Source organism: Dendrobium catenatum, unplaced genomic scaffold (assembly GCF_001605985.2).
Source record: "Dendrobium catenatum unplaced genomic scaffold, ASM160598v2 fragScaff_scaffold_231, whole genome shotgun sequence".
Lineage (NCBI taxonomy): Eukaryota > Viridiplantae > Streptophyta > Magnoliopsida > Asparagales > Orchidaceae > Dendrobium > Dendrobium catenatum.
Genome location: NW_021318693.1, coordinates 2,118,981 through 2,142,994, shown reverse-complemented (window position 1 = coordinate 2,142,994; position 24,014 = coordinate 2,118,981). Strand labels below are relative to the sequence as shown.

At 34.5% G+C, this 24,014-nt stretch overlaps 1 protein-coding gene across 1 annotated transcript; it reads right to left on the bottom strand.

Moving 5' to 3' along the window:
* Nucleotides 1-269: 269 nt before the first annotated feature.
* Nucleotides 270-20,052, bottom strand: LOC110104220 (protein SPT2 homolog). The gene is made up of 10 exons (XM_020833230.2): nt 19,783-20,052; nt 19,101-19,175; nt 18,694-18,950; nt 10,836-10,950; nt 10,661-10,735; nt 10,462-10,588; nt 9,888-10,357; nt 9,688-9,809; nt 1,811-1,900; nt 270-1,004 (listed from the first exon to the last, which is right to left on the bottom strand). Exons 2-10 carry the CDS (start codon nt 19,128-19,130, stop codon nt 902-904), a joined length of 1,389 nt encoding a protein of 462 aa, XP_020688889.1. The 5' UTR covers nt 19,131-19,175; nt 19,783-20,052; the 3' UTR covers nt 270-901.
* Between the last annotated feature and the right edge of the window lie 3,962 nt (nt 20,053-24,014).

Genomic DNA, 24,014 nt, shown 5'->3' with positions numbered 1-24,014 from the left:
AAAACAGCAAATAAATAATGATCAAATACTATCTCAAACAAAACTTTAATTAAACAAAGGTTCTAAATTATCTCAAGATTTACACTGCATGTCAAAAATTATACTTCGATGATATATAAAAGAATATTATCCCACATATTATCACATACATCAAAGGTGAATTAACCCTTTTTTTTTTTTTTTTGATATTTAGATCAATTAAGACAAATTCATACTCACATCACATATATAAGACATGAACCCAAAACCTCTTAATTATTAGCCAAAACTCTCAACCAATAAATCAAATTGATTATAATGAAACATACAGAGCAAGAACAACAGAGCAATAAATTTACATGCAGTTTAAACAATTCAAATATTTAAGTAGAAGGATGGCAAGTATCTGGCAAGGGGCAGCACCAAGATTTCATTAAGTTCCAGGATTCTCACTGATCAAATCCAGGTGAAGAAGAATGCCAAAGGAACTTTGGGCGTTACTCAAGACATACAATCTTCAACCAAAAATCTACACATCTATTCAACAAATTGAAGCCATCTCTTAACCACCAACCGATACAGACTAAAACAAGAGCTGAACTTTTAGTTCAAATGATGAGAGAAAGAGAGAGAGATTCACTTCTCCAACTGTGTGAATTTCTAACTCATCCACAAATATAATAAATTTGGGAAAATATACATTGCTCGAGCTTGAGCCACTGAACCGTGCTCAAACTGCTGAGTTGACATGCCTTTCTACAATAACAGCGTTATTTGTTAATTCAGAATCAATTTGATCTTCCAACCTCGGTCTTTTGGAAGAAGAATTATTCATCGTCCAGTAAACGGTGGATGATTGCAAGACATTTCCATTCTTTCGCGACGAACGGGCAGGCAAAGGAACAGAACTGCAGTGCCTTCATCACCTCATATTTGATTTGTGCTTCTTTCGCATCCTCTCTCGCCTTTCATCCTCCTCGATCAGACGAAGCTGCTCCTCATCTTCTTTCCTAGCAATCTGAGAACTGGAACGGCAGATTAATTTTAGCTATTTCATTATGAAAAAATAAATCAAAGAGTATAATCAGCCATTATTTTATCTATTTCATTATGCCATTTTAGAAAGATGCATTTTCTCATCATATGGCAATCGAAATATAGTTCAGGATAGTTCACTATAATGATTGACCAGAAAACTGCTTCAGGATGGTTGCAAAGATCAATCGTTCATTTATTGCTACCCCATAAGCATACAGAATCAATAAATAATGTTGTGGGTCAAGAAATTAATAACATGCTCAGATGTGACTTCTTTGAACTGAAGCCTCTTGCTCACTTAGAGAAGTAATCAATCAATGCTACAATGAAGCTGTGTCCAGCTGATGATGGTGGGTCTATCGGGTCGATTATATCGGCATCCCAGCATTTGAATGGCCAGGATGTTACTGTAGGGTGTAGCAGATATGACTACTGATATATAAAATCACTATGAATCTGACTCTCGTAGCACCTCTTGGTATGGTCAATATAATCTTGCATCAGTATTGGTCAATAATAACTCATTATCTTGATCTTGAGAGTCATTTTGGGACTTGATTGGTGTGCACCTTAAAGTCCTTCATGAAATTTTGCTACAACCACCTCAAGTTAAACCATAATGGCTCGCAAAGATAAAATGGCATAAATCATGTCATTACTAGAGAATTTATCAGCATTAAAACATTTGTCATATCAATATAGGCATAATAAAGATGATCCTCTTGACTAATCTAAATTCATATCCGCTCTTTATTGTCACAAACATCACTAATGCTTAAATGAAAGTACATACCTCCTCCTTTCCTCCCTTTCAATTTGACTAAAATCAGCTTCCATGTCACTGTCATCATCATCCGCATCTGCATATTTGCTAGGATTATACCTGCATAAAAGGTAGCAATTGTCATGAAAATCCATTTATGTTTGCAACCAGCATCTCATCATTCCTTAGTAATTTATCAAACTTATAACCCCAACCCCAAGAGTGTCTACGATGCATGAAAGAAAATGCAAAACAATACTTATATCAAACAAAATGGTAAAAAGTAAAACGCAGACTTGGACAAGAATCCAATGTAATTACAGTTCCCAGCTGTAGGTTGGGGGCAGTGATTATAGGTTATAGCCATCAATGTTGCTCCATTAAGGAGATATTCGAGCTGTGGCAGGAGCGTCTGTCTATTCCTGCAGTAATCCTTCCAAAACTGTAGCATTGGCCCTTCTATTTCCACGGCTCCTTTGGCAGGACTGTAATGCATTCACAGGAGTGCAGTACTCACAGAATTGTAGTGTAGATCCACTTATTCCTGAGGTGCAGTGTGATTTCATCATTGCGTCTTCACTAGTGTCGAGATTTTAGTAGTGGTGGGAGGATTGGATTCGGTATGGCTAATTAAACCCTCCTAGCCATGTGGAATCTATAAATAGATTCTTCAGCCATGAAATAGGCATCCTTAGTTTCAATAATTTTTTTTATTGAAGCTGTCAATCTTGTGTACATGTTAGCTGCGTGATTCCTCTATGTGCTTTAGAAGTGTATCTATATAATTCCACGATAAATCATATTTTCATCTTTATGCACTGGCGTGTGGTCTAGATTTACTTCACTACAGTTATCTCTTTTTTCAAAATAAAATTTCTTTTAAGTGTCTTATTATTAGCATGCTAGAGTTCTGGATTTGTTCAAATTTGATACAAATTGGTATTTTAGTTATGGTGAAAAAGATCCAATTTCTTCTTGACTTTAGTGGTTCAAATTTCTTGTTATTTTCAATATAATTAATCAAAAATTATATTATTGTTTGGTTATAGATCTTGTATTCAATCACTAGCATCTAAAGAAAGCAACTTTTTTATATATTTAGTAACCTTTAATCTGGAATTCTAATTCCTTGTGATTTATTTTTATTTCATCATTGCATTACTAAAAAAAGAAATTTAATTGTGTCAATTAAAAGAATTTAACTATTGATGCAATTTAAACAGAATAGGATAAGTTATGATTCTAGCCAAAACAACACAACTATTCTGAGATTTAAAACTACATTCCTACATTTTATGAGAGATATAATCAATGAAAATTTCAAGGTGCACCAATAATTTGGGAGTTTTTTTAATCCTACAATTAAATAAATTAAAGTTGCTAAAACAAATATTAATGAGTCATACTAAATTATTTTGTCGTAGTGAAATGAAATCAGCATAGGCTATCAGAAACATAAACATATAGACCATATAGTGAATATAAGGATGAACTGCATAATCAATTTGAGAGTTATAAACAAAAAGATTCTAGTGATTATGCAAGATTCACGCATCTTGTAACTAAATATAGTTTGCTTTTAGATTATTTTGTTTCCAATACTTGATTTTAAAGGTTATGAACGAGAGCTTAGAAATGATCTAAGCTACAATTCACCTATAAATGTTGAGACATATTAAGATCTTCTATTACAACACCATAATTAAGGCAATTTTTTGCTTAACACCAAAATCTTGCCTATTGACATTAACCACGCCCAACTATTGAAATTCAAACAAAAAGCATAGCTCATATTTTCTGCTTCTGTCGAATTCCAAGTGGCTATATTATGGCACACACAATGCACAAGTTACTTTATTCTTTTAAGATAATTATTAGATTTGTAAAAATGCATGATTTTCAATATCCATGCTTTGATTTTAGCTTTAGGTGGATTGCTTTGAGATGGAGCTAAAAGGTCAAGAGGGACAAACTCACTTTCCTCAACTTCCACAGTTTCAATCTCCCCTGAAGATAAGGTTTGGTGAAAAAGGTCTTTGTTCTCCAAAGAAAACGTCAATAGATACAAGAGTATTATTCTTGGTGGAGGGATGATGACAATTGTAACTTTTCTAAGGGATGAATATCCAACAAAGATACATTTGAGTGCTCTTAGATCTAGTTTTCCTCTATTTTGGCTGTGAATGTGAACATAGATAGTGCACCCAAATATTTTGGGTGTAAGGTTATCATGGGTTCAGAATTCGAGGTAAAAAGAGAATAGAATATCCATTAGTGTTTTTAGTCTCAAGGTGTTTGAACTTTGAAGTTAGTTGATTTATGAGATATGTGGTAGTTAGAAGGGCTTCCCCCCAATAAGATTTGGGTACATTGTGGTGGAATAGAAGTGCATCGGTAAAGGCTAGAAGGTGACCATTCTTCCTTTATGCAATTCCATTTTGTTGTGGTGTGAGAATGCAAGAAAACTCATGAATGATACCTTCTTTTTTAAACTAAGAGGATAGTGTTTGGTTTAAATAATATTTAGCATTATCAGAACGAAATTTCTTTATTTTTACCCCGAATTGGTTCTAGATCATGGTATGAAAAATGGGGTTGATAATGCTGTCAAATTTGTTTTTAGGAGAAAGATCCAAGAGACTCGAGTGCATTCATCAATGAAATATGAAACCCATTGGGCCCCTGAGATGTTAGGGATTCTTGAGGATCCCAAGATATCACTATGAATAAGGTAAAATGGAGTATTACATCTCTCATGTTTAATTGAAAAAGAAACTCGTTTATGCTTGACTAACTCATAGGTTTCACAATGAAAATATTCATTTTCCAACTTATAAAAAAGTTTGGGTATATATTTCTAAAAATATCAAAAGATGGATGTCCTAATCTAAAATAGTGAAGTCAAATGGCATTTTTTATCAAATAGGGATACATAGAATACCCATTATTGATAATATTAGATTTATTCAGCTCTTCCAGATAGTACAGTCCATCTCTCTCCTTAGCAAGTACAATCTTCTTCCTCGATCCCTGGTCATAAAATAAGCAACAAGCATGGTTAAATAAGACTTGACATGGTCACTAGTAAGTTTTTTGTATAGAGATTATGTTTGTGGATAATTGAGATACGTGGAACACATTTTTAAGAGTGAGAGATGGAGATAAAGGTATCTCCTTGGCATGTTACTGTAATAAGAGAACCATCAGCAGTGATGATTTTCTTATAACTTGGGCAACGAGTATGAATAATAAAGTGTATCATGTGATCTATGACTACTGAGTCAATGATCCATAATCCTTTCAAATAATTTCTATCTAATGGATATAAGAAACTTACATGAAAGTGCAAGAGAAAATGCATGTGATTTTTCAAGAGATACCATAAGTTATTTTAATTTATCAATATCTTCTTTATTGAGCTCTATGAATCTGGACTGCATTTTTGGGTTGGGTTGACTTGTTGTAGTGTTGGCTAGTGATAAGCCCTTGTGTTCACTTTTTTTATTTCACTTCTAACTTTGGGGCTTTCCATGTATCTTTCAGCACGTCTCCTTTGTGTGTCTTGATTTCTTGCAATAGCTATACCAAAGAGAGTCTTTGTTTTTAGATTTTGGGGAATCCTACCTTTTTCCCTTCCATGACGCCTCTTTGGTTGACACCATGTTGAACATTCAACTACCTTTGGCTCCATATTACCCCTTGTCAGCTTTTCTCAGCACGAATGAGAGATATGGTCTCATTTAATGAAAGTGTCTCCTCTTTGCAACTCTTACCTCATCAAACTCGCATTTAATCATACAAAAAAGTCATACAATTTATCTGTATAAATAAGTTTTCTAGGATAACAGTATCTTCTAGACACTTGATCTCTATGCATCTGCAGCGATCAAGTTCTTGCCACGAGCTTTGAAGGAGAGTGGCATACTCAATCACGATCTTGCTTCCTTATTTTATACTTCCCACCTTAACTTTAATTTCAAAGATTTTTGCAACATCCCGAGCTTTTAAGAAGGTTTATCCGGCGGCATCCTATATGTCTTTTGCAGTTATAGGAACATGAAAGTATGCCAATTTACGGAGTCATTGAATTTCATAAACATGACATGATCATTGAGTATGCTTCATCCCATGCCCAAAAATTAGATCTTGTTTTTTGTCCTACTCCTACGAGATGATTCATCTTTGCTTTCCCTTTCAAGTAGGTCTTCACAATTGAGATCACTTCAAGTAATTCTTCTCATTTAAGTGATAGGAATGTTGCAAATTTTGGAGATCTCCTCTTCCTTGGTTCGCCATAGAATCCTCCATATATTTTTGGGAGGAATTAGCTTCAGATATTTTGGTGGAAAAAGAATAGTGATAAAGGCTATTTTAATCAAAGCCAGCAAAGTGTAGGGTAGCAATGAAGGCTATGTTCGTTATAAGAGTAGTAGCAATAGCAAGAGAAGGGTGGCAATAAAGGCCGCTTGCTCCTCTCTACTTCCTTCTCTTTAGTCTCTAAATAAGAATAACAATGAAGGCAAGTGGTGGAACTCACAGATTATATCTCTTTAGACTCTTATGCCACGTTAAATTTAAAAAAAATGGAGAGGAAAAAGGCTTTAATTTTATTGCTCACACCTGTTCCTATTTATAGATCTATACAAGATATCTTAATAAAGAAACAAATAATTACATAATCATACATAATTGCTCTGATATAATCCTTCCCAAATCAGTCACCAAAATATGGAAAGAGATCGACGCAATCCAGGTGAGTCTCCCACGGATCTCCATCCTAGCCGTGAGATTAAAATGGCAAGAGATAGTGGAGATCGATGCAATCAAAGTGAGCCTCCCATGGATTCTCATCCTAACAGTAGGATCAAAATGCCAAGAGATGGCTGAGATTTAACAACTATAACAAGTATAAGTTTTACAATAATTTGAATTGAAATTACATGGAGTATAAAACTAGTGATAAATAATGTCGTATTTAAATTCGGAACTGTTTCGCTAAGGAATCTTAAAGAATATAAAAAATAAGAAAGACGATGTCATTTGAAAATCTTACAGCACATTGAAATTAATGCCTATGATTTAGAAATATCAAGAAATTTAGGCCTTAATCCAATTTTCAATATATCTAACTTAAAATCCTACAAAAAATTATAAATAGCACACTTAAATTAGAAATTAAAAAAAAAATGTGTACTTGATCCAATTTTCAATGTGAGTAATTTACCTTTGATTCATGAACTTGTGCAAATTTTTTGGATTCTTCTCTCCTTGTGACTCCTTATAAATTTGCATTCAACAAATTGCTAAATAAATCTATACAACTTATTTCTGAAACGGATAATCTAAGTGACAAATTCCATCCACAACTAAAGATGGACTCCAAAGATAACTTGTGCGTCGGTGTAACTAACCTATTTATAATTAGTCATGATAACTATGCAAGGAGCACAAAGTTATAAAAAAAAAAAAGGAGCACAAAGTTTATGTCTAGATTTGCTTAATGAATATCATACGATTAATTTATCATATTTGAATTTTTTTACATCAAACAAATAGATGCGAGACTATGGCTTCATTTGGGACAGCTTTCGTATTGCTTCCTAAAACGGCTTTCTAGTATAAAAATTTCTTGAGAAATTTTTACTAGAAAGCTGTTTTAGAAAGCAACAAAAAAGCTGTCCCAAACGAAGCCTATAACAATAACACCTATTCATATAGTATTCCTTGGGAGATAATAGCATTGGCCATCTATTTTAATATTTCCATTGGAGGGAATGTAGCTCTCACAAAATTGTAGCATCAATCCATATATTCATGCAATTTCGTGTGGCATCTTTGTTACATATACCCCAATCATAGGATTTAGGATTTTGCTAGGAAGATTGAATTAAGTATTTAAAATAAACCTTGAGCAATATAGAGTCTATAAATAAATTCCTAAGGCATGCAGTCAAGAGTTTTTTATTCAATAAATTATTTTGAAATAGTTTGGAATCTTTCCTGCAAGTTGGATAAACAATTTTGTCAAGTGCAAAACAAATGACTACCTAATTCTACGGGGAGACAACTCCTTGTACCAAATTCTAGGATGTTCTCTTTCTTTTATCCATTATCTTCAAAATATATTGTTATTAGCTTTGCTAGAATTCTTGATATTATTCAAATTTGATATAATTGAGATTTTTATTGGGATCAAAAATTTCATTTGCTTCCTATATTTTTGTGATTCAAATTTCCTGTTGGTTTCTTCAAAGTTACTCGATCATTGCACTATCACTTTGGTTATAATTCTTATAATGTATGGGCCTAAAGAGAAAGATAGCTTTTTGTGTATTTAGTAGTCTTTAATATGTGAATCATAATTGCTTGTGTAGTCTACATTCATTGTAACATCCTAGTTGCATTAGAAATCCTAAATCATATAACATCACACCTACAGGAAAAAAAACACAACCCTGCTCCCAATTTTGAAGAATGGGTCCATCCCATATGCATAAACAACCACATTTGACATGAAACCCAATAGATATTAATTAGTAAGTGTCAAATGCACTTGACAATGATTAAGCACACCACTGTTACCAAAGTTATCATAATGGATAAGCATTATTAATATTAAATACAGATTTTTTTTTATTATTGAGACATTTAGGCCAATTAAGACAAACTCACACACACATCACATACACAAAACTAGAACCCAACACCTCTTAGTTGATAGCCTAAGCTCCAACCAACAGACCAAGGTGAGCTATGTAAGTACAAATCCTTTATTAGAACTGTTTCTGAAAAAACATTTCATAAATTTTATCAACTTCAGTTATTGACTATCACTTTGATGAAATAGTAATTTCATTAGAGCCAAAGGGAATATGCAAGTATAATGTTAGACCGGCCCATCCTGGGCCGGTTGGACCGGTCCGCGTCTACGCGAGACGCAGTCCGCCTGGGCGGAAACGTGAATCCACGTAGGCAGCGTGGGGGGGAGATTAGGAGGGAAATTTTGAATGAGAAGGCTGTTTTAGGAAGTTTATTATTGTCCTTTATGATTAATTTTGTATAATTAGGAGTTTGGGGGGGAATTTGGATCTTATCTTGAATTTGAGTTTTCTCTTTGAGTTCTAGGTTTTGTTTTGGGCTCTTGGCTTCGCCGGAGACTTTGGAGAGTACGTTCTTCCTCTCGAATCGAAGAACAAATTGTATCTTTGCAATTTTATTCGTCTACTAATAAAATACTAGCCTTTACTTGCATTGGATCTCAGTTTTCTCACGTTTCCTCACTGTTTTCCTGTGTAAAACTGCTGTCCACTGCTGGAGACAGCAGGCGGGGGTGTTAGACCGGCCCAGGATGGGCCGGTTGGACCGGTCCGCGTCTACGCGAGACGCAGTCCGCCTGGGCGGAAACGTGAATCCACGTAGGCAGCGTGGGGGGGAGATTAGGAGGGAAATTTTGAATGAGAAGGCTGTTTTAGGAAGTTTATTATTGTCCTTTATGATTAATTTTGTATAATTAGGAGTTTGGGGGGGAATTTGGATCTTATCTTGAATTTGAGTTTTCTCTTTGAGATCTAGGTTTTGTTTTGGGCTCTTGGCTTCGCCGGAGACTTTGGAGAGTACGTTCTTCCTCTCGAATTGAAGAACAAATTGTATCTTTGCAATTTTATTCGTCAACTAATAAAATACTAGCCTTTACTTGCATTGGATCTCAGTTTTCTCGCGTTTCCTCACTGTTTTCCTGTGTAAAACTGCTGTCCACTGCTGGAGACAGCAGTTTTTCCCTGGTTCCGCTTCAGTTTTGGCTAGGAATTACTTGATTTCAAGTATTTCCTATCAAATAAACAAACTACCAAAACCAGGTCGATATTAGCATTATTTTTTTATGGAAAATCAAGGTGCAGGTTACAAACCGGAACATATTTCTGATCATTTGGATAGCATCAGCATCATCATCTTCATCTGATCTTCTTCTAACAGGCTTCTTTTTTAGAGACTCGTCACGAATATTTCGTGATGAAATTGGTTTGGGCGGCTTTAATGAGAAAGCAATAGTTAGTGACAGAATAAGCATAAGCATCAGGCTAGCATTTAAGCAGAGGGAAGAGATCACCTGAGATGTTGAGGAAGGTGGTGCCGGTTTAGGTGCTGCTTTAACTCTATCTGCCGCTTGACTTGCTCTCTTTTGCTCAGTGTAGTAATTTTGTGTGGAAGAATGAGGCTTTGTCGTCGAAATATTATTTTTCAAGGTCAAACCATTCATAGATTTAGAACTAGGTTTGTTTGCACCCATAACCTCAACAGGAACCTTTGACTGCACAGAAACCTTGGATGTCACAGCTAAAGGTTTAGGCACTACAGACCTGCTTTGACCAATTCCACTAACTTTACCACCAGGAATTTTTTTAGGTTCGGATGAAGATGGAAGTGGTCTGCTCAGATGAGTTCCTTTCATTGGCAGCTTGGTCTGCATCGGCCTAGCTGTCTGTAAGGCATTTTTAATGCCATGGCCATTGGAAGTAGATTTCAATGATCCGCTTATAGGGATCTTGCTCTTTAATGCTGCCTGAGCTGACCGAGCATCTTCCAAATGAGGAGAAATCTGTGTGAGTATCCCTCCATGAAAATACTAAATTTGTTTGAAAAGTTTCAAAGACAATATCTAAAGGATAAAGATGCTAGCATACCAGGCTTTGGAGCAGAAACATGGCGTGATGCAGGCTGCAGTTCCTTGTTGTCAGGCAAATCGGCATCATCGGATAGAAGGAATGAATAATCACGCATGTCTTTTAGAGTTTGTGCTTTCCTCTTGACCTGCAAAAGTGATTTTAACTGTGAGGACAAGCTAAAAAAATGAAAATGACTTGATGCTAATTCCAAGTTTACCTCATTAATTTTCAGGGGCTGGTGATGTTCAGATAACTTTCTCTCTGAGGATGCAAAGGCGGAAACTCTCTGATTCTGCAAAAACAATGCATAATTCATAATTCTAAAGAGTAAAAAGCTCTACAAACAATCAGCATGAAACAACAATATCTAAAGCACTTTTCATAATACAAACCCCGGAAGAACTTGAAGGCTTGGAAATAATATGTTGGGTTTCTCTTATTGAGCGGCTTTCATCAAGAACTCGAGAAGCAATGACTGGTTGAGAAGGTCCAAAGAAGGAACCAAATCTGCAATAAAATTTTGTTGCAACACATGCAAAACAACATCCAGAAACTGTTATAAATGAATGACTTAATTTATAATTAAACATCAGTTTTTTCATGCATGGCCACAGGTAGAAAAATCATGAATTCTGATATTTCTCTATCTTTTTTTGTTACAAAAAACAATTTTATAACAATCAATTTTTAAGTACAATTATAGCGATCTACATAATATCATGTTTCTCTAATTAAGTGACTTTCTTCAATCACTCAAGAAACAATTGCTAGTTGACAAATACAATAAAAATATCATGCCTTTATCCCACTACGCGGGGTCAGCTACATATATCATTTTCTCCATTGTGTTCTGTTTAGAGTCAAATTCTCATTTAAATCTAATAAAGAAAGGTCATTTCTAATATTTTTCTAATGAAAGTCATTTCCTGCTAGTTGACAAGTGTCAAATAAAAAACATATATGAATGATGGTTTGCCATAATACGCATGCAAAATAACATAAAGGCACTCAAGCAATAAGAAATGGCCAGAAATTCAAAAAAAAAAAAAAGGTAAATATCACGCAAATACCTCACTTATGGGCTGTGCTTCATTTCTGTCCAGTTTTTTGAAAACAGTCCACTTTGAACCTTGACATTTGGGTCATCTTCAAATAAGTCCTTACGTTAAAAAATACAATCAAATGAGCAAAAAGATGCAAATAGTACCCTATTTTTTCCTTCTTATTTTTAAGTAGAAATCCCACCTGCTAATATAAGTTATGTACAGAGATCTCTAGCAACTTCACCTCCTTCGGCAATCCCAACATAGCAAATCACTGACAAGTCCTTGTTGTCCTCCACTCCTCTCCCACCACCTCCACCTCTCATATCCTTCTTTCTATTATTCTACAATGTCGGTGAAGTGAGAAGGTCAACCTCAACTATAATGAGGAGCTCAATTTTAAAGTATAAAGGCCTTCTTTCCAAGTAATCTGACTTTTTGATTGAGAGAGCACTTCAGATCTCCATTACAGAGCAACTGAATTCGTATTGATCAACGCAAAATAACCTAACACTAAAACAAGAGAAGAATCTTAAGGATAAGATATTTTGGTCTTAAGAAATTAATTATTCAAGTTTAGGTAAAAAAAAAATGCCACTTCAGCTCACTATATAAAATTGTGCAAGTGGAGGTGCACCTCAGCGCAATTGCCGCCCGAAACGTATCAAGAAGGACGCCTCACGCCTTTAATTTCCTAGGCGCACCCCTCATTTTTGTCAGGAGTTCGTCTCAAAATAACGAGTAAAAAAGGTTTAAAACCTAAACCTAAGCTTTAAACCTGAGGTTCATCCCGTCGTGTTGTTCGACTTTGTCTGTTGTTCATAGGGTGGAGTTTTAAATGATTCGCTAAAAGCTTCTTCGCCTTCTTTGGCGATGTTTCCTATTCGATCGGAAGTTAGGACAGTTCGACGACATTCTTTATTGGATCAGAAATAAGGTAAGGTTCGACGACGCTCTTCCTATTGGATCGAAAGTAAGGATTGTTCGATGGCGTTCTTCCTGTTGGATCGGAAGTAATGATGTGATTGTTGCTTGCTGCGAGGATAGCCATCTTTCTCCCCTTTGACGTGCTCCTTCGCCTCCTTCGACTTGATGACTACTGTTCAATTTCGTTGTTGCTGCATCGAAGGTAAGTTAGTTTTTTTCCTCTTGCTTGATTAAACTAAAAGTAATTAGATATATTTTAGATTGTTTGGGTTCGATTATTGATTACTATTTGGCGTGTTACCTTTGATTATAAATTTAGGGTTTTGATTTGGCAATAGAAGGTAGGATGGCTAATCAAGTGCTATTTTTCAGTCGAGATAATCTACCCTTTTTAACATTTTGATTGCAATTCATAGAAGCCAGTCATCCAAAGCAGATCAATTGAATAGGATTTTACTGTTGGAAAATTAAATCTAATGATTACATGGTACTAAGACTTCATGAACAAATCATTTACACAATTAGATCTTTACTTGACTTTATTTATGATAGATTAATAATTCTTGTTTGTCTACAAATATTTTGTTTAAAGCAATGAAATGAAATTAATATTGAAAACTAAAAATTTTTATATAAAAAAGTTGAATGTTTCAACACAAAACTGATGAGTTGCTTATGCATCTTCTATTGAATGTTCCAATTAAACAATCACACCTCACCTAGTTCATTGCTCTTGTGATGATTAACTTGAATTATTCCTTGCTCTTGTGATAATCGCCAAATGCCTGCATTAATTGTTAATGATTTTCAATGTTTTATGTTCTTGACTTACTATTGTAGGGTTTTGTAGAGGATGGTCAAAAGCAAAGATAAAATCACGTAGGGTCATAGGAAGGACCCAGTGTGGAAATATAGCACTCAAATTGATGTAAGGTGATATGACCAAGATGAAGGTACACAATAATGTCACACCACGTGCCAAAGTACCTGATATAGTAAGGGTGGCGATCAAAACATGCATGAATAAGTTAGTAATGTCAAAGAACCTCGCATAGAGATAGTTTGAGGATAGAATTGATGTGGGCTCCTACTACTGGAGCGAATGCAGTGGTTGGGATTCATCTTCATCATTGCAACTCATGTGCTCTAGGGGTGCAAGAGGTCCCATGGATCAGTACATGGCGAATACATTAGAGAATAAACAGGAAGACAGGCCTCTACTACACAGAAGCTAAACCTAGAGAATGTCAAAGAGGCACGGATACGTGTATGTATGGAAATAGGAAGATTATTTTTATAAGAATGCTATCTCATTTAACATCAAGGTTGTGAAAACCGGACCGGACAACGAACCAGAAGAGGGAGAGGTTCACGGTTCGACCGGTCGAACCGGGGTCGAACCGGATGACGTAATAAATAATTATATTATTAAAATTTAATAAAATAAAAAACAAATAATATAATTATATGAGCATTTAATAATATTTATAAAATTTTAAAATATATAATAAAATTTTATACATATAAATATCATTTAATAAGAATAATACTTAATATAATATATAAATTTATAATATAAAAAATTTATGATCATTAATATAATAAAATAATATTTAATATAATATATAAATTTATAATATTAATATTTTATAACATAATTATTATAATATATATTATAGCAAATTTATAATACATATCATCCAAATTTGTAGCCCAACTAGCCCAAATTGACATTCTAAACTATTCATGCAAGTATGCAACTTTTTTAATCCCACATCATAGGGGGAGTTTGAAGATGCTTCATTGAACCCTTTATAAAGTGAGATGTACACTCTTTTTGCAAAACAAATCATGTGAGATATTTAAAATATCTTGCATGTATTATGATGAAATTAATCATCATATTTAATAAAAATATTTTAAAAAGTTTAGAAAATTTTAATAAACTAAAATATATATTTAAATTTTTAATTAAAACAAATAAAATATTTTTTATAAACCGGCCGGTTCTTTCCAACCCGGACCGGTTCACCGATTGAACCGCCGGTTCAATCCTCTTTGATCTGGTTCTATGCAGAGCCGGTTTTGAAGCTGGATCGGACCGGCCATCGGACCGGTTCACGGTTAAACCGGTTGAACCGACCGGTCCGGTTCGGTTTTCAAAACAGTGTTTAACATTGCAACCTCCCCTTCTTACTACAACATTATCCGTTCAATTGAAGCGCATGGGAGAGGGTTGAAACCTCCATTCATGTATGACTTGATGACATGAATTTTGAACGAGTTAGGCAATACCGAGAGAAATATTAAGAAAATTAAGAGGACTTTGGTTCAGATAGGTGTTACAATCATGTATGATCGATAGTCAGATGTAAAGAGCATAAGTTTAATAAACATATTGATCAATAACTTTTATAGCACTATATTTTTTAAGTTAATTGAGGCATATGATCATGTTAAAGATGTTGAGTATCTTTCAGATTACTTAACAATATTATTAAGGAGATTGGAGAGCACTTAATTGTTCAATTGGTAATAGATAATGTCAGTTCTTATAGCATTGCAAGGGCAACATTTGTGGAGAAGAGGAAAAATTTACATTGAACTCCATGTGCAGCACATTGCATAGATCTTCTATTTAAGAAGCTTGGATTGCAACCGCAGCACAAGAATGCACTGACAAAGGCTATAAGAGGATAAGTAAATTTATTTATAATCATTATTGAATTTTGTCACTTATGAGAAAATTTTCGAAGAAAGAAATAATCAGGCCTGCATAAACCAAATTTTCATCGCTTATTTGACTTTGCAATGTATGTTGGAGGCTAGGAAACCTTTGGAGTCTATGTTTACCTCTGCACAATAGTTGAGTTGTGTTTGGGCAAGAAAATTTGAGGGAAAAATGGTTATGACTTATGAAGATTGTTTTAAATGACAGATTTTGTCAGTGTTATGTATGATATCACAAGGCCACTGGTGAAGGTTATGGGGATGACAAGAAGAAGACTACTATAGGTTTCATGTAGAATGTTATGGATGAAGTAAAAGAAATAATTGCCCACAACTTAGAAAGAAAAGAGGGCAGCTGCAGATAAATTTAAAATATAATTGATGACAGGTTGGAACTACAGCTTCATCAGCACTTATATGCAGTAGGCTATCATCTTAACTATCAGTATCAACATGCAATCCTGAGATAAAATTAGGATTATATTATCGCATGGATAACCTCATAACTGATTCAACTGAAAGATCAGATGCTGACATGCAATTTGTATCATTTAAGAATAAAGAGGGTTTTCTTGAATTGCAACAGGCAAAGGACACTATTTTTAAACTATCTCCAAGTAATTTATTTTTGTTTTAATATATTACATACTCATTTTTTTCAAATTCATTCTACTTAGTACTTATTACACTCATTTATAGAAATCTTAGGTGAATGGTGGATTCACTTTGGTGATGTCACTACAAAATTGCAGCATTTTGTTGAAGCTTTTGGGATTATTGTGCTCTTCATTTGGATGTGAATGCAATTGGAGCACGTACAACCAAGTGCACACAAAGAAGAGAAATTGTATGAGAACCTTAAAGATAAAGATGATTCAAATGAAGAACACCTCAGTGATTACAGCATTGATGACTTCTGAGTTGTTATGTCATTACTTTTTTTATGAATTAAATGTCGATGGGCAGAATATTGAGAAAGATATAATTCTGAGTTAAACTACATTTTATATTGTTTGGTTATTGTGATGTTTGGATTTCAATTACATTTCACGCAACTTTTTTATATTTTTGTGCTTCTTTTTTTTGTTGTGCTTCATATATATGACCATTTATTTCTTAAGTCATCTTTTAATATATTGTTTGGTTATTATTAAAAAATCTCTATTTTGATTTTACACAATTTTTACATTTTGAAGCTTAAGTCTTGAGGCTTACGCCAAACCTCACAGATGAAAAATGCTTCAATATCTAATTGCGCAATTTTAAACCTTGCATCAACTAAATTAAAGAAATATTTAACGTTATTAGCAAAAATGTGCTACGAGAAATTGGAAACCAAGCTGAGAAGCCATAATGAAATCTCCAAAGACGTTGCGAGATGGAATTAAAGGTTCTAAAAAATGTGGAGCTATGTAAGGCACGACGCTAACATGAGGGAACTACATAATATTTAACTATCTATAAAAAAACCATTTGTCCATACATATTCAAAAATTAAGTTCGAAGATATTAAAATTAATGAAAATCAAATGTTTCTCTATCTTTTACAACGAAAATCATATAGTAAACTAATTTTTTATGCACAATTTTACCGATCTACTTATCTTAAGTTGAATATCTGATTTAGAAGAAGAAAAATCAGAATGACAAAAATTCATTACTTAGTAACGAAGAAATAAAAATCCATTAGATTTTCTCCTAACCAAGAAACAAACTCTTATCATGTCAACCATTAGATTACCTACAAGAAAATGCTGCATCAATGAATCAAATTGCATTTACCTAAAAGATGATCCACAAACTTGTCATTTTGTAACAACAAATTACCAAGGAAAAAATGAATTCACAAAACATATCTCAAATCTGTTCTATAAAATCTCCAACCTTAAATATTTTAAATCAACACAATCAAATCCAGGATGGTCCAATCTTAATTTTCATTTGCTAATATTACAGGTTAAAACACTCTAAATGTAGGCCTCTTATAATTAGCATCAACAATAATTTCATCCTTTCAAAAACCTCAATAACCAAGATTATGTAACCTTCTAGAGAAATAAGATCACAACATTCACTCTCATTCCACTACTTCTTAATGCCAACCATAAACAGTTTTGGAATACACTAACATTAAAAAAGGAACAATCAAAGCCAATAAGGCAGAGAACATTCTGGATTTTGCAAATGCAAGAACTGCAGGCAGCAGAGAGACAAAAAGTGATTGAGAAGAGAAACTAACAAAGTTGATTACGACAATGGGTTCCATAATTGCTTGTCAACTGCAGTGAAATGATCCAAGTTTACGCCAAAAGACTTTACAAGGATTATATATTTCTATAATGATAAGTTCAAGTCAAGCAAAAAGGAATATTAACTCATTCCGGCAAGTTCAACAATTCCACAAACCAAACCAGCTTTAGATGTCGTGCACCAATTAGCAATATCATTTAAAATGAATCAACATACCACAAAATTACAATCAACTAAAAAGAAATTGCCAGGTACTTCTCTGGTTCACTCATTCAAATATTCAACTCAACAACAACAACAACAATATCAAGCATTTCTCACTACGTGGGATTGGTTACATGAATCTTTTTTCTCCATTGTGTGATGTTAAGAGTCAAATTCTCATTTAAATCTAATAAAAAAAATGTCATTTTTAATAATTTTTAACCAAGCTTTTTTATGTCTACCTCTACCTTTCTTAACATAAGTCAAATCTAATACATCTACTCTCCTAACCGGGTCATTAGAAGGCTGCCGTTTTATGTGACCAAACCATCTAAGGTGACTCTATCTAATATTATCTTCCACTAGAGCTACTCCAACCTTTTCACATATATGCTCATTTTGTATTCTATCTCTAAGAGTAAAGTCACTCATCCACCTAAGCATCATCTTTGCAACACTTAACTTAATATTATGCTTCTCTTTTAATGGCCAACATCCTGCACTATAAAGCATTGCAAGTCTCACGACCATCTTATAGAATTTTCCCATGAGTTTGAGGGAAACTTTTCTATCGCACAACAAGCCTGATGCATTCCTCCACTTCAACCATCACACTTGAATTCTACAAATATTTAACTCAATAAAAAATATTAAAAAGTAAATTCTATAGTAGATCTTAAGACATTAACAATCATGTAAACATCCACAATCATACATAATAGTAAAACTTTGATGAAAACATGGTCTATTGCCTAGATAAATGAAATCCAAGCTTCAAGCAAACACTGATCACCTTTATTAAGGAATAATCAAACCACAAAGTTAAAATGACTAATATGGTTTTGATAGCACACTATCCAGATTTCATCATCTCTTTCTCCATTTCTTTTAGCTATCTAGAGAAAGCGGGGTGGCATTGAAATTCAAACTAGTTTAATTTGTGCGTAATCATTCGAATTTTTCAATAACTTTAATGAGTAGATATAAGATTCTATAATCAATCAACAATCCACAAGCTCTGCTTCATCAAATTATTGACAAAATTCATCATCTTTATCAAGATTGATGGCTTTTGCAAAAAAATAATGTAACTCACTTGGTATTTGTTGATGTCCTTTGACCATCTTGGGTTTGAATGGAATGACCAAAATCTTTGGCACTTTGTTTCTTCAACTTTTGCCTATATATCTCCTTACGCTTCTCCCTTAGCTTGAGGAACTCAAGCTCCTCCTTGCTCGGTTTTCGTTCTTCCTCTTGTTTTTGTTCGTCTTCTTTCTCACCCTCCAAACCCTCATCTTCATAGTCATCATATTCATCCTCCTCATACTCATCCTCAATTCTTTGATGAAACTCCTGTCAAAGTCAAACTAATAAGCTAAGTAGGCTAAGAAAGCAGCAAAAAAAAAAAGAAGAGGCAATGAATTCTAGCAAAATAAAGTGCAACTACATGTTAGGTGAAGCACCAATACTAAAAAATGATAATAGAAGAAAAATACAACTTACATTTCTATAATGTCCAAGCATTTGGGGCATCCAATCTTTGGGTCAAATCGCAACAGAAACACTGGCACCAAGGAACTGCAATTCCATATTTAGTGTCATTAAACCATGAAAGGTGAGCTGAGTAAATTCACATGAAGATAATGCAGTTTTCCAACTCATGAATCAAATTTTAAATGTAGAACAAACTTTCACAATAATAAAATAGATTGGCAAATAAGCAACAGATAGTGGATAAAAGTTTCAGCTAATAAAAAGAAAATTAACAAAAATTTCATTAACGCATACAGTGTCTGTAGTTCGTTTGCAATTATGATGATTATTAAGAAGTATAAAATTAATGGCTGGCTAAATAATAAAAAAAAAAACTGTACTTGGAGAGCAAGCAAAAGAGAATACGATTTATATTAATGCATGCAGGTCCATTAATGATACTAGACATTTATGCATCAGATCTAGAAACCAATTCATTGCACGGCAAAACTCTTGAAACACGAAGGGGCTGTTTGGTATCGGATTTATCGTCGGATTAAGTCGGATTTACGCTAAATCCAGCCAAACGGTTTTACAGCGAGCGTTAAATCCAGGGATTCAATAAATCCCGGTTTTACGGCTTAAATCCCGGATTTACTAATCCCTCGGTTCGGTGGATTTAACGGGATTTAAAGAGTGGCGGAAGACTTACCCGCGGCGCCCGTGTCGCCGAAGCTCAACAGTCGCCGAAGAAGCGCGCGAAAGGTAGAACCTTCACAGACAGCAAGCTCCCGTTGTTGATTCCGATCAAAATGTCGTAACTTCCGATCCCGACAGGAAGAGTAAGTCGTCGAAGGAGCGCAGTCGAACAGCCACGAAGGAGCCGAAGTAGCGACGCGCGCAATCTCTACACCTGCGAAGCAAAGAAGCCGAACAGCAACGACGAAAAGGAGAAAAGAAAGGCAAACCCTAGGCGCCTCAAAGTTATTATTGATTAACTTAATTAATATAATTTAAACAATTAATAATTAAATTAATTAATAGTATAATTATTGCATAAATTAATTATCTAATTTAACTTAATTAACTAATTAAAAATATAATTAGTAATTAAATATTATATAATTAACTAATTTAATATTTCATGTGTCACTTTGATGAATGTTAGTTTATAATTTGTTTTTATTGAATTTTAGCTTATTTTATATGAACTAAAATTGATTTTATTATATTTTATGCAATAAATTTGATTTCATAAATATCTCATTTAAATTTAAATTCCTAACCGTCATAAATCCTGATATATGTTACCAAACAGTTTCTCAGGATTTAATATTTGGCATACCAAATAATTTTAAGGATTTAACACATTTTGAATTTACTAAATCTGGATTTACAGGATTTATTAAATCCCACTAAAATTAAATCCCACTTTTTGCCAAACAACCCCGAAAAATGCATGAACTGTTACAAATAAAAAAATAATCTCATGCATTCATTTTACACTTATCTATACAATTCTAAACCATTCTTTTTATCTACAATTCTACATTTATATTTACACTGCATTCCTTTTATATTATATTCCTTTTTAGTCAACCACAGAGTAAATATTGTAACATAAAATTTCACAATCTTAAATTTTAAATCTTAAAAATTATTTGATCTTATTTGATAAACTAGATTTATAAATTTAATTTTAAATTAATATGTGAATTAAACATATAATTAATAGATCATTGAGTGCTATATTAAATTCAAATTGATAAAACAATCATTAAAAAAATATTATGATGAATGCAGTATAAAAAAGACAACTTTAGAATTGTTTGGATGAGTGTAAAGTAAATGCAAGTGAAAACTTTTTTTTTTTTTGAAGTAAAATAATTGTAGTGTAAAATCTGAAAAGTGGAAGTGGTCGGCGGGTGGCTACGGTGAGTGGTGGTGGGTGGCGGTGGTGCCGATGGGCGGTGGTGGTGGTGGTTGGAGAAGGGTGTTGCAGGCGGCCAGAGGCGGGTTGTGGCTGTCGACGATGGTGGTGGAAAATGGTGGGTGCCGACGACGATGGTTGCTGGAGGTGCATGGCGGCAATCGATGTTGGGTTGGTGTTGGTGTTGGTGGCTGACAACAGCCAACAATGGATGTAGGTAGTGGTCGGCGGTGGGTAGTTAACAATGGTGGCCGGTAGTGGCTACTAGGGTGCCAACGACAGCTAGTCGCGGTCAAGCGAGCTTATTTATAGTGTAAACTATTCTCACTCAAAATCGGGCGAGTTTAGTTTATCTCAAAATATTATTTAAAATGTTTTACACTATATTTATTTTATTTCACTTTATATTATTTTTTCATCCAATCAAACATCAATATTTTCAAAACCCCTACATTCCCAGCATTTGTGATTGAGCATGCAAGATAGATTAACACAAACTCAAACTGAATTTTGGCGGTCTCCCCTCACTTAGCTAACAACTCTTGCAGCTTCTCATCTTGACAAATTCCAAGGCAATTTTACTGAAGATCATATTTTGTTAAGCCTTCTTATTTTCTTCTTGCATTTTGTGGGGAAGATGAAATATAAGTAATACGAACTATACATTATGGGATTTATTCTTACTAACATATAAAATTGGAAGTTATACAATACCTTTTCGATTGGAGTAGTTTGATGACTATTTCCTAGGGCCCTATTGCTGTTTGGTTTATTAATTTATCTTTAGTGAGAGAAGTATTTATTTTACTTTGTTCGTGATATATCACCAAAACATTATCTTGATCGAGCATGAATCTTGAGACAAAATTGAATTGAAAACTTCCAAAATTAAATCTAGGACCATCCAAACTCCTATTTCAGCAAACTTATAATCGAATTGAACGTCTCGGAAAGACGAACCCCCCGACACCAAAATTAGTCGAATCTGAGCCCAAATCAAGGGTCCAAAACATCTTTAGAGGGTTCAAAGCATAATTTGAATTACCAAATGAATTCCAAATGAGATATGCTTATATTCAAATCAAGCGGCTTGACGAGACGAATCCAATGAGCCCAAGATAACAAAATTCTAATATCATTTAAGGCATTCAAATGACCAGTAAATGATCAACGATCAAGGGGATCAATATCAGCTGTTCATTCAAACCACTCCCATCTTTACATTGATCCTCAACATATTTATAAGTCATGCCACACTCAAAAAAATCCTCCGTCGCTCGTCGACTACGGACCTCCCGACAACCATCGTCCAACTATGTTCCTCCCGACCTCCGTCGCGCGTCTACTATAGTCCTTCTGATCATCGTCGCCCAACTACGGTTCTCTCGATCTCCGTCACCCGTCGATAACGGTCTTCCAATCACCAATGCCAACTACGATCCTTTTGACCTCCGTCGCCCACCGACTATGGTCTTTTTGACCACCGTCATCTGACTATGGTCCTTCCAACCTGCATCGATTGCCGACTATGATTTTGCAGCCCCAAATGAACATATTAACTCTGATTCTTCCCACTTCAAGCATATAATGTACTTGGTATGATATATATTTGATACATTGAGCCAAAACACTCCTTCTAAGGAAGGGTCTCATTTGTAATCAATTGCAAACATTAGTGGATTCATTCAAACTGGGCCAGGCCCCATGGTTTTTCCACATTTCTAGGATTTTTCAAGTAAAAACTCTAGTCTCTTATGAATGCTACACCTTAATTATAATCGTACTCTCATATATGTTGGTGCACTAAATCTTTGTATAAAGTTAAGACTCTAAACTATATCATTCTCTGCCACCATGAATATACAAGACGCAACATTTGGCGTCGTTTATGAGAAAAGATTCCTAATTATGGGGCAATTTTATGTAATTTTCTATCACCCCTCAGGTATGAACCAATGCTGCATCAATTTCATTGGAATCATATATAGATTAGGGATCAACCTTGACTGCAACTGTGACAAAAAAAAAATCCTCCAAATCTTCTAACATCCACGATAGTATATTTGGAAACTATTTTTTATAAAGCTTCTAACAAATGCAAGGATGCTTCCAAAAAATTGCAAGGTATTTACAATTATTACCTTGACTTCATTGGACAAGGTCGTAATCTCAACATCAAAAAGGTAGTAATGTTCTAAATATATAACATTCTTCACATTGGATTCAGGATACACGTGACATTTGCCTCCTCCCCGGTCATACATCTTTTATGGATCCCATTGAACTCTTCCTCAAAGAATTTTGAAATGTCTTTCTCTGTCCTTTCAAAAAGGATTGGATCCCTAACAAGCCTCCACTCTATTCACATCTTTAATGTGTCATTAGACAGTTGCGGTTAGCACATTATTTGACCCCCTGCATTAAATTTCTAATTATTTGTGCCTGTTATCATAAATGTATACTATCTCTAACAGAATAATGCTCAATCTTTATCATCAGCTCATGGCTCGACCATCAACCATCAGCGAAAGTCTGCCCAACCATCATTGGACCACCACCTAGATTCTAATCGCCATTGAACTTCTACTTAGTCGCCTACCATTATTAGACTTCAGTCTGTCTGTTTGTTATCATCGAATTTCTTCTCAAGCATTGCTACTGCCAAATCTCCCCCCAAGAGAGGCCACCGTTGGGTCGTTTCTAACTTTTACAAGAAAATAAAATTTCGATCCATCAATACCCTTCGAGATACCAATCAACAGAAGGACCGACACAAGAGGGCAAACTTTGATCAACACTAATATTCTCTGAGCTATCAATCCAAGGAAAAATTTGGACATGTACAAGAGAACCAGCATTTGATCACCACCAATGTTCGCTTTGATCACCATCTACGCTCCCTAAGCTACAAATCCAGATGAATGTTTAGACCGGCACAAGAGAGCAAGGTTTTGATCGCTCATCCAAAGAGAGGGCTTGGACCGACACAAGAGATTGTGCTTTTCTCCTTCCCC